Below are 12,213 nucleotides of genomic sequence, written 5' to 3'. Positions count from 1 at the left end.
TAAAAATAGTAAGACAGCAAGTGGTTTCAAATACTAGCTAGTTTGTCCCTTGAAGCACTAAGAGAGATGATGTATAAGTGGGTACCCAGATGCCATGCTAGGCATCCAGATATAGAGGACTGTCCAGCTGCCCAGATGTTTTTCTAAAACCTGGCAGTTTGTCCGGGTTTTGGACAGCTAAATTTTAAAAATAATCTTCAGGCAGGCAGCAGGGTCACCCATGGCTGGGAGTCACATGAATAGTGGTCCTGTCATGGGTACCTGTGGTCTGGGACAAGAGCTCCTGTTGTGAGTCACTGTAGGCTTGTTTGGTACTGGCTGGAAGTGGCAGGAAAGGCCCCAGCTCTACCTGAGCTTGGAATCATATCTGGAGGGCCTCTGAACATGTGCAGATGTGATGACATGATGCACATGTGTGAATTCCCTCCAGTTGTGGCCCCGAACTCATGCAGAGTCTGGGCCTTTCCTGTCACTTCCAGCCAATGTCAAATGAGCCTACAGTGACTCGCAACAGGAGCTCCTACCCCTGGAGTACCGATACCTGTGGTGGGACTGCAATTAATGCAGCTTCCACCCACGGGTGACCCACCCCATTGCACGAGAAGTACTAACCCATGGGGAGGATGAAGGGAAGGATGGAAGGAGAGGAAACAAGGTTTGTGTGGGGGCGGGGCCAGGGTGGAATAGGGCTGAGGGCAGAACCATGTGTTCTCTTTTTTTACTTACAAAACATAGTAACTCTATGCCGTGCAATGATAGCCTATTCTATAATGGCAACTGGATGGGTTGACTTCAGTATAGCAATGTTTCTCAACCAAATCCATGGGACACATCCAGCTTGTCAGGCTTTCAGGATACCTAGAATAAATATGAGTGAGCTAGATTAGCTTGCACTGTCTCCTTGTTATGAAAGCTTCCATATAGAAACATGGAAAAATGATGGCAGATAAAGGCTAAATGGCCCATCCAATCTGCCCATCCACAGTAACCATTATCTCTTCCTCTCTCTATGAGATCCCACGTGCCTATCCCATGCCTTATTGAATTCAGACAGTCTCTGGCTCCACCATTTTTTCCGGGAGACTGTTCCATGCATATACTACCCTTTCTGTAAAAAGGTATTTCCTTAAATTATTCCTGAGCCTATCACCTATTAATTTCATCCTATGCTCTCTCATTCCAGAGCTTCTTTTCAAATGAAAGAGACTAGTATCATGCACATTTACGCCACATAGGTAGGGTTACCATATGGCTCCAGAAAAAGGAGAATGGATTGAGTCATCCGGGTTTTACTTCCATTGTTTTCAATTGAAGTAAAACCTACATGTCTCAGTCTGTCCTACTTACTTCCATTAAGATATCCGGGTATCTTAATCTGTTCTCCATATGGAGTCATATGGTAACCCTACACGTAGGTATTTAAATGTCTCCATCATATCTCCCTTCTCCCATCTTTCCTATAAACTATACATATTGAGATCTTTAAGTCTGTCCCCATATGCCTTATGACGAAGACCACGCACCATTTTAGTAGCCTTCTTCTGGACTGACTCCATCCTTTTTATACTTTTTGAAGATGTGGTCTCCAGAATCGTACACAATATTCTAAATGAGGTCTCACGAGAATCTTATACTGGAGCATCAATACCTCCTTTTTCCTACTGACATTACCTCTCCCTATGCACCCTAGCATCCTTCTAGCTTTTGCCATCACCTTTTCAACCTGTTTGGCCACCTTAAGATCATAACATGCAATCACACCCAAGTCCTGCTCTTCTGTCATGCTGTAGACTGATTACATCCTTTTATATAAATGTCCCAACTACTTCAAAATATTATTTCATTTTAAGTTACTATCTCTCGGAGTATGTAACTTATGAAACTCTTATATTCTATATCATAGACCTCAGAAAAGCACCCTCCTCCGTCCCACAATGGTGAACATTCCTGACGGGGAGTAAACTGGTGTACACTCCTCACCGGTCTATGTTAAGCTATTTACTTTAATTCAATTCTTTTAGATTTTTAAGTGCTATCACACACATACTGTTATGGTATTGTACTTAGCTTGTGTGTGGTTCAGTGGTTGGACCCGACATGTTTCGCTTCCGCTTCATCAGGGATCCACACTAGATAAAAACATATCCATCAATAAATAACGTGCAAAACCATATCTAAACTCCATCCACATAATTTTATTCGTCTTATTATCTAACAAGCTTACCCTTGCCTCACAATGTAATTGCTATAAATAGTGCAGCAGAAGACAACGACGCCATCTTGCACAGTAAATGTTTTTGTGGGGTGGATTTTAGCGGCAAGGGTAAGCTTGTTAGATAATAAGACGAATAAAATGATGTGGATGGCATTTAGATATGGTTTTGCACGTTATTTATTGATGGATATGTTTTTATCTAGTGTGGATCCCTGACGAAGCGGAAGCGAAACATGTTGGGTCCAACCGCTGAACCACACACAAGCTAAGTACAATACCATAACAGTATGTGTGTGATAGCACTTAAAAACCTAAAAGAATTGAATTAAAGTAAATAGCTTAACATAGACCGGTGAGGAGTGTACACCAGTTTACTCCCCGTCAGGAATGTTCACCATTGTGGGACGGAGGAGGGTGCTTTTCTGAGGTCTATGATATAGAATATAAGAATTTCATAAGTTACATACTCCGAGAGATAGTAACTTAAAATGAAAGAATATTTTGAAGTAGTTGGAACATTTATATAAAAGGAAGTTACTGAGTTCCAAGCTATAAGAAAATTGCCTTTAGTGGTCGGTAGACTGATTACATGACATGATGTAAACCTAATCAGGATTAAATACCATAGCTATCACCGCTACTGACCAAATATCCTTACTGCAAACCTTATTCCACCCTCCCCCCTCCCCCCATTTGATGTATATACCTAATGCTTTTACCCTATATTGAAAATGCCCTCTGTCCTCTTCCCTCTCAGCAGTATTCTCCATATATATGATTAACCATGTACCTCTAAAATGCTATGATTGTGTTGTTTCTACCCACAATATAGAATGTACCTCTTCCCCTGCAACCCAAACACTTTGAATGTACTACTGTAAACCGTTCTGAGCTCCTAGGTAGGATGGGGTATAAAACTGAAATAAATAAATAAATTAAAATAAATAAGTTCTTCAGCCCCTAAACTGTACCGTTCCTTTGGGTTTTGCAGCCCAAATGCATGACCTTGCATTTCTTAGCATTAAATTTAAGCTGCCAAATTTCAGACCATTCTTCAAACTTTGCCAGGTCTTTCTTCATGTTATTCACACCATACGGCGTGCCTACTCTATTGTAGATTTTGGTATCACCCGCAAAGAGGCAAATCTTACCTGACAACCCTTCAGCAATATCATTTATAAAAATGTTAAAAAGAACAGGCCCAAGAACAGAACCTTGAGACACACCACTGGTAACATCCCTTTCCTCAGAGCGATCTCCATTGATCACTACCCTCTGTCGCCTTCCACTTAACTAGTTCGTGACCCAGCCCGTCACTTTGGGACCCATCCCAAGAGCACTCAGTTTATTTATCAGACATCTGTGTGGAACACTGTCAAAGGCTTTGCTACAATCTAAATACACCACATCTAGTGCACATCCTCTATCCAATTCTCTGATCACCCAGTCAAAGAAATTGATCAAATTTGTCTGACAAGACAACTTCTAGTGAATCTATGTTGCCTCCGGTCCTGTAATCCACAGGATTCCAGAAACTTGACCATTCTCTGTTTTAACAGCGTTTCCATTAATTTGCTTACCACAGAAGTCAGACTTACCGGCCTGTACTTCCCTATTTCTTCCTTACTTCCACTTTTGTGGAGAAGGACCACATCCGCCCTTTGCTAGTCCTCCAGTACCACTCCCGACTCTAGAGACTCATTGAAAAAGTCAGTCAGTGGAGCTACCAGAACTTCCCTAACTTCCTTCAGCACCCTCGGATGTACACCATCCAGACCTATCGCTTTGTCTACTTTTATTTTAGCTAGCTCCTCACAAACACAACCCTATGAAAATCAACCAGGGTCTATTACTCCTCCATCCTTATTCATGTTTGTCTTCTGGGTCCAGCTCCTAACACTTCAGCCATGAACACAGAATAGAAATATTTGTTAAGCAATTCGGCCTTTTCTTTATCAGCTTCTACATATTCCTCCCCTTAATCTTTGAGTCTCACAATGCCACTTTTGCACTTCTCCCTATCACTAATATATCTATAAAATGTCTTGTCTTCCTGTTTTACCGTGTCAGCTATTTTTTCTTCTTTACTTCTTGACTACATGACCAGCCTCTCTTAACTTTTCCAGATATTTTTGCCTGTCTTCCTCTTTCTGTTATCTTTTGTAGTTTATGAAAGCTAACCTCTTATTCCTTACCATCTCAGCTACTACTTTTGAAAACCAAAGCGCCCTTCTTTTCTTCTTACTTTTACTTACTTGCCTCACAAAAAGGTTTGGCGCCCTTACAATCGCTCCTTTCAGTTTTGCCCACTGCATTTCCACTCCTTCCAAACGTTTCAACCCAGACAACAATTCCTTGACCCCCATCCGAACAAAGTTAGTTTTTTAAAAGTCTAGAACCTTTGCTTTTGAATGAGCCCTCTCTATACCCATCTTAATATTAAACCGTTCATTGTTCAACACACCCATGATTCAAGGGACATCAATAGTTTGTTACACTATCTGCTCAATTAGAAAGCATACGATTTGTAGATGCACAGCTAGAAGCTTTCTAGAATCTTTCATACACACAAACTAGGGTCCACTTTAGGGGGTCAATGCCCCCCAAAAGATCTAGATGTCATTGTAGACAATACACGGAAACCTTCCACCCAATGTGTGGTTGTGGATAAAAAAGGAAACAAGATGCTACAAATTATTAGAAAGGGATGTTAAATAAGCCTACGAATGTTATAATGTCTCTGTATCGTTCTATAGTGTGACTTCATCTTGAACATTGCGTTCAATTCTGGTTGTGTATCTCAAAAAAGATATAGTGGAATTAGAAAAGGTTCAAAGAACACTGACCAAGTTGATAAAGAGGATGAAGCTCTTGTATGAGGAAAGATTAAAGAGGTTAGGCCTCTTCAGCTTGGAAAAGAGATAGCTGAGGGGAGATACGATTGAAGTCTACAAAATCCTTAGTGGTGTAGAATGACAAGTGAATTGATTTTTTACTCCATCAAAAATTTACTAGGATTAGGGAACACTCGAAGGTACAGGAAAATACTTTTAAAACCAATGGGAGGAAATATTTTTTTTTCAGAGCATAGTTGAGCTCTGGAGCGCATTGTCAGAAGATGTGGTAACAGTGGTTAACTTAGATGGGTTGAAAAAAGTTTGGACAAGTTCCTGAAGGGAAAGACCATAGTCTGCTATTGAGACAGACATGGGTAAAGCCACTGCTTGCCCTGGAATCGGTAGCATAGAAAGTTGCTACTCGTTGGGTTTTTGTCAGATACTTGTGACCTGGATTGGCTAATGTAGAAATAGGATACTGGGCTAGATGGACCATTGGTGTGACCCTGTATGGCTATTCTTATGTTCATTTTTTAAAGGCACACTCATTAAAACCAAGCCTTAAGAAGTGGGTGTTCTGTCATCCTTGATGCTGATTGAACCCATGACCTTCAGGAATCAAGGTTTGAAACCTGCAGCACAGTCACAGAAGTTGCGCAATCAAAGATAGACACCAAGGAATATTTATTTTCTAGTAAGAGAGAGATATATGCCCCCTAAAAAATCCCATTGGGCCAGCATTTGGTGTGTTCTAATTAAAGAGTGAAATGAGAAAGGCTGTAAGATGGACCTCAAATAGATCCAAAAGATTATTTGGAGTCTGCCCTGTGGAAAGTCCTCCAGCGCAGTGGTATGTCCTCCTTTTAGTAATCCATTTATTTTTGTATTTATGCAGTCTATTTCTTGTCTGCATTAGGGTTGCCTTCTAGCATGGAGAAAGGGGAAGGGTAAATCATTTTTATTAAAAAAAAATTTATTCTGCTTAAAAAGCCTAAGCGGATTACAGTGATAACATTCATAATATTATGTCAATACAACAATATTGCATCACAATTGTCACATTCTACAAACCCAAATCGAAGTAGGCAAAAGTATGACATCTACAAATATGCCCTGACAAACAATTGAGTTTTAAAAAGTTTCTTGACAGCACCTCAAAGAACCGGTTAGTGCATTCCATAAGTGTGGACTGGCCACAGAAATTGCTGCCATCCATGGTGTATTATAGTGTACTCCCTGTACATCTTCGAATGCTAACTTCACTGTAAACTCCAAACACAGAGATCGAGATGGTAAATACTTTCTTAGTACTTGTACTAGATACCATGGAACTTTTCCATATACCACCTGATGTATGGGTATCAGAATTTTATATTCTATATCAGTGGTCTCAAACTCGTGGCCCGGGGGCCACATGCGGCCTGCCAGGTACTATTTTTAGGTCCTTGGTATGTTTATCATAATCACAAAAGTAAAATAAAACAGATTCTTCATCATATGTCTCTATAGCTATAAATTACAATATTGTTATTAAGACTTAGCCAAAAGGATAGATTTATAAACTATAAAGAGTTTTACCTCATGCAAAATTGTCATTTCTTTAATAAGACATTAACTATTTTTTCTGAGACCCTCCAAATACCTACAAATCCAAAATGTGGCCCTGCAAAGGGCCTGAGTTTGAGACCACTGGTCTATATGGAACATGACAGGCAACCAGTGCAGCTGTTTCAACACTGGTGAAATAGGTTAAGAACGAGAGACCCCACAAATCATTCTAGCAGCTGTATTCTGTACTATTTGTAAAGCATGAACTTTAGCTTTAGTCATTCCCAGAAACAATGCATTACAAAAATCCAGTTTAGAAATTACAAGACTCTGTACTATGATCTGAAAATCCATTACAGACAGCATTGGTTTTACTCTTGAAAATATTCTCATCTGAATCACAGCTCCATTAACTACATGCAAAATATGTTCTTGCACTATCAGATGATTATCCAGGTACGCACCTAATTCTCTCACGTATTGGTAAACAGACAGTTGCACATCTTGCACTTTTATCCCAAAGAAAGCTGGCACAGACTTTAGGGGAGGTAGATTTCATGCTTTAGCTTTAATTACTGCATTTAACACTCCCCCCCACCTTTTTACAAAACCGCGGAAGTAGTTTTTAACACACGCCGGCACGCTGAATACTCTGCGCTGCTCCTGACGCTCATAGGAACTCTATGAGTGTCCGGAGCAGCGCAGAGCATTCAGCGTGCCAGCCTGTGCTAAAAACTGCTTCTGCAGTTTTGTAACAGGAGGGGTTACTTAGGGTCGGTTTTCTGGGCTAAAATATCTTTGTTATTTCCTTTGAATTTTTCCTTTAATTGCTGCAACCAGCAGTGGGCAATCACTTCTGCCAATGGCTGTATTTAAATATTGAAAAGCATTGGGAACAGCAGAGAACTCTGCAGGAGTCCTTGCAGTATTTTCTGAGCAGGTATCACTCTACAAAAGTGGGATCTTTTGGGGGCATTTGTCTCTCTCTTACTAGAGGATAAATATTCATTGGTGTCTATGTTAGGTTGTGCAGCTTCTATGACTATGATGCAAGATTCCAACTTCAGCTTCTGAAGATCATGGGCTCCAGACTTTTTCAGAAATCCTTCCAGAATTGTGGAATAGTCTTTTGAAGATGACAGCTAAGACATACTGTTTTGGAGTTTATTGAAGATGAGCCTATTTAATCTAATCTAATCTTCCATTTGTGAGTTGCAACATGGACAGGCTCAAGGCGACAGATCAAAGAAGGAGGGGAAGAGGACCTGGAGAGATAAGAGGAAGGACTTAGACGTAGGGGATGCTATACAGAAACTAAGATAGTTAGTTGTCAAAAAGGTGAGTGTTCAGGTTTTTTCTGAAAGAATGAGGGAACACCCAAGGTGACATTAGAGTCATTGGGGGAAGAGGCAGAGAGAGGCGAGACAAGGCAAGTTAGTATCAGTCTATAAAAATATGGGGTCCTTTAATTAAGGTGCGCTAACCGATTTAGCACATGCTAAGCACATGCTAAGACATCCAATCCATTATATTCCTATGGGCATTTTAGCATTTAATACGCACTAATTAGTGGTCGCTAAATCGGTTAGTTCACATTAGTAAAAGGACCACTATATGTTTTTGTGAGTTCAGTTTAATGCTTTAATTTTATTTCCATATTCGTTTGTTTTGGCTTTTATAATTTTGCATTTGTTATTCTTAATTTTTAATCCAATTTTGACTTTCTTATGAATGTAAAGGCAGAAAACACATTTTTAAAATTAAATTAACAAGTCACTTAACCATCCACTACCCCAAGCACAAAAATAGTACCTGTTTATAATATGATTATAACCTCAGAAAGGTGATGAATAAAATTTGATATACCGTCTATCAAACTTCTAGGCAGTTATACATATTTAACATGATAAAATTTGGATAACAAACACTCCCCCTCTTATACTAACGCATAGCACGGGTTTTAGCACCGGCAGTGGTGATAACTGCTCTGACGCTCATAGGAATTCTATGAACGTTGGAGTAGTTACAGGCGCTGCTGATGTTAAAACCTGTTAGCAAAGGAGGAGGATTATGACATAAAGACATACCGTGACAATAGGGATAGAGGTAATAAATACACTTCTCCCTCTGTATTTGCGGTTTCAGCATTCCTGGTTTCGATTATTCACGGTTTTTAGCTTGCTGGCTCCTCCCCCCCCAATTACATCAGCTTGCATAGAGAAATCGCCAATTCCAAGTGTTTACAGAGAAAAATTGCTAATTCCCAGCTCTTTCTTCACCGTGTTTTGCCTCTCCTTCAGGAACAGGCCAGGTCTCCTACCATGTTGTTTGCGGTTTCACCAAATTCACGATGGTTTTTAATAGAAAACAGCGAATAACATGAAAAAGTTATTTGCGGTTTTTCTGTATTCATGGGTCTGTTAATCTCCTATCATAGTGAATAGGAGAGCGCCATTTATGGGAAGTACAAAAGAGAAGGGATCTGATCTGTAAACTGGAAAAAAAGAGAGGGCAAAACATTCCCATGGAGATCAAGCTTATTTTAATAAGGATAGGAAGCAGATTTCACGCTCTACCTTCCATCCAAGCCTGAAACTAACCAGTGAAGTTCAATGGTAGTTAATTTGCTGCCTCACAAACAGATGCATTGAACCAACCAGGTGGGTTTTTTTTTTCTTGCATTCTTCTAAAAGGAGCATAAGAACAAGCATTAAAAATCTTACCGGTCAAGAACAATTAATATTTTGCACCAAGGTCTCTGTAAATTTCACTATCCTTATTAAAACAAACTAATCATTACTTCACAGTATGGTAGATAACCAATTCTGTTTATGTCTATGAATAATTGTTGCCTTACCTTTAGTTCTTCGGTCTCGATATAACCGCTATGATCAGTGTCATATCGTCGCCATGTCTGTAAGAACATTTGGAAGAGACATATGAGAAGCTGATAACCTTCAATGCCCTTTCTGTTCAAGAATATCAAAGACAGTGTTGCATACCTGCATGAATTCTGCACTTGATTTTAGCTGTTGTCGAAAGAACAATAAGAAGTTCTCTTCTGTTGGCAGTATTTGAGCAAGCTGAAATAGATTGACAATACGTGTAAAGTTTACAGCAATATTTTGTTTTTCATAAGACTAAGCAATATATTTTAAGTTTATCTCAGTGAAGTAAAATGCATATTTGACAATAAAGAAAAATTTACATTTCTGCTACTTCTGTAGCTTTATAAAATTATAAATACATTGGGCTTGACATCTAAAAAAAAAGCTGAGCTTTTAAATTTAGGAACCTATACTAAGTTCCTAAGGTGCCATTTTTATTAAGCTATGGTAAGCACTAATTCATGGTTACCACAGGTTAAAAGCCACTACAGTGGGGTGTACTCAAGCATCCTGCAGTTGTGTTGGGACCAGCGCACACTTCCCACATGCTAATTTGCATAGTAAGGGGCAGGGGGGTGGACTGCCCCAGGTGCCGTCTTTGCAGGGGGTGTCAGCACCTCTCCTCTCTGCCCCATGTGTACCTCTTTAAATGTTCACTGGTGCAAGCAGAATCTTTCACTTGCTGCTTGCACCTAGCGTTACCATATGGATCCAGAAAAAGGAGGACGGATTGAGACATCCAGGTTTTACTTCCAGTGAAAACAACAGAAGTGACGTAAGGAGGACTGATAGAGACATGGAAGTAAAACCTGGGTGTCCCAATCTGTCCTCCTTTTTCAGGAGCCATATGGTAACCCTAGGCGGACCACCCCAGGTGCCATCTTTGGGGGGGGGGGGTGCCGGCACCTCTCCTCCTCTCTGCCCCCTGTGAAACTCTTTAACTGTTCACGCATGCAGAATCTTTCACTTGCTGCTCGCACTGGCCTCGGCTCACCTCTAACATCACTTCCTGGTCATGGAACCAGGTCTCCTCCTGTAACAATTTTCCTTCCTTCCCTCCCCCCAACCCCACTCACAGCTAATATGCTCTCTCCTCATCCACCATCTCACCCTCCCACCCCTCCAGTGTGTAGTATCTTTTCTTTCCCTCCCCTTCTGCCAGGTTCAGTAGCACCTCTTCTTCCTTCCCTTTCTTTGCCCCCTGTCCAGCAGCACCTCTTCCTCTCCCCATGTCCAGCAGTACCCCTTCTCCCTTCATCCTCCCCTTCCCCTTGTCCAGCAGTACCCCTTCTGCCTCCCCTTTCCCTCCTCCCCTGCTAAGCAGTACTTCTCCTGTCTAGCGGCAGCTCAGTGTGCTTTTAACTTGGCCACAGAGCTGCCACGAGGATTAATTTAGATGCGGTTTTCATCAATAGCCTCAGGGCCTTTGCTAGGTCAGCCCATTACAATGATGCGACTTCCTCTTTCGAAAGAGGCCAAGTTAAAAGCACACTGAGCTGCCATTGCTGTTCCAGGAGTGTGGAGAAGACGTGGAAAGCAGGAGTCCAGGGAGATATGCGGCGAGAGGCAAGTCAGAAGGGAGTCGAGGTTGATGTGAGCATCAGGCGGAAGATGCTGGTCACATGGGCAAACATTTCAAGAGGTACGTGGGGGCAGGGGACACTCAAGCGGTGGGGAAGAGTGGGGGGCACTCAAGCGGTAGGGAAGAACGGTGCATTGATGCGGGGTGCCCCCTTCCCGGGGGCACCCCGCTATGCCACTGCATACTCTAAAAATTGATTTTATTTTTTAACACTGGGAGCATATTGGAGGGGGGCAGAGGGTAGATGTGTTTTTGTTTGTGAAGCTACATTACAGCATGCTAACTAATTAATGCATGATTAGTGTGTGAGCCCTTGCTGCCTAGAAAATAGTTATTGGTAAGTATACAGATGCTACTGTTCAGGATTGATTTGTACTCGTCTGGCTTCTTAAGTTTTACAATGGGTGTTTTGATGTTGTACTGCTCACTGCAGTATGTAAGATGCTACCTTTTCCTAGGTACACTCTTGTGTGACGTGTGGATTGATGCTAAAAATCATGTTTTTCATACAGAGGGTGTGTGTTTTTGGGGTTGTACTGTTTAACCAGTGAAATAAAAACCAGACTTATGGTGATTTAAACCTGTGAGGGTTCTGAAGAAAAGTAATAAAACTATAATTTTATTCCTGCTTGTTGTTCTGTGTGCAGTTTCTCCTATCCAATGGGGACCAGGCTGTCACAAAGAGAAAATAAAATTTCTGTTCAGATTGGTAGCTCAAGAATTTTCACCTGCACCTATACTGAGCTAAAGCAGCTCAGCGGAACATATTATCAATCTTTATGTTACATTTAATTCAGCTCAATTCAGTTCTGCTCTTTAATTGTGCCTCTAACACTATTTGTGTGTGATAACCCCAAACAGCATGACATATGAGGTACATTATTTCTGTTGATGAGCTGGCAAGTGTTTTCATTTCTTCACTTTGCATCAAAAAATGATTGATGAGTACAACTGTAGCAGATGTAGCATGTGAGTGACAAGAAATCTCTGTTCGTAACAGATATGGAACTTTTGACCACAGTTTCAAGGCTGAAATCTCAAACCTTTCCCATTTCATCTTATTTGGAAAGATGATCTGTCTTAGATTTGAATTAGACTATGTCCTTCGGCCTGGATGACTGGTTTATTGACATTTAGAATTTG

General features: G+C 40.9%; 1 protein-coding gene across 2 annotated transcripts in view; it reads right to left on the bottom strand.

The window, feature by feature from the left end:
- The window catches only part of CALB1 (calbindin 1), an 89,192-nt gene that overhangs the window by 47,539 nt on the left and 29,440 nt on the right, over positions 1-12,213 (bottom strand). For both annotated transcript variants that reach the window (XM_033933921.1, XM_033933922.1), the window contains exons 4-5: positions 9,603-9,683; positions 9,458-9,514 (exon numbers count right to left, since the gene is read on the bottom strand). In XM_033933921.1, coding sequence (XP_033789812.1) covers positions 9,458-9,514; positions 9,603-9,683 — 138 coding nt within the window. The remainder of the gene's footprint in view (positions 1-9,457; positions 9,515-9,602; positions 9,684-12,213) is intronic.

This window comes from Geotrypetes seraphini, chromosome 2 (assembly GCF_902459505.1).
Source record: "Geotrypetes seraphini chromosome 2, aGeoSer1.1, whole genome shotgun sequence".
Taxonomy (NCBI): Eukaryota; Metazoa; Chordata; class Amphibia; order Gymnophiona; family Dermophiidae; genus Geotrypetes; species Geotrypetes seraphini.
Note: the sequence above shows the minus strand (reverse complement) of the source record. Positions and strands in the feature narration are given on the sequence as shown.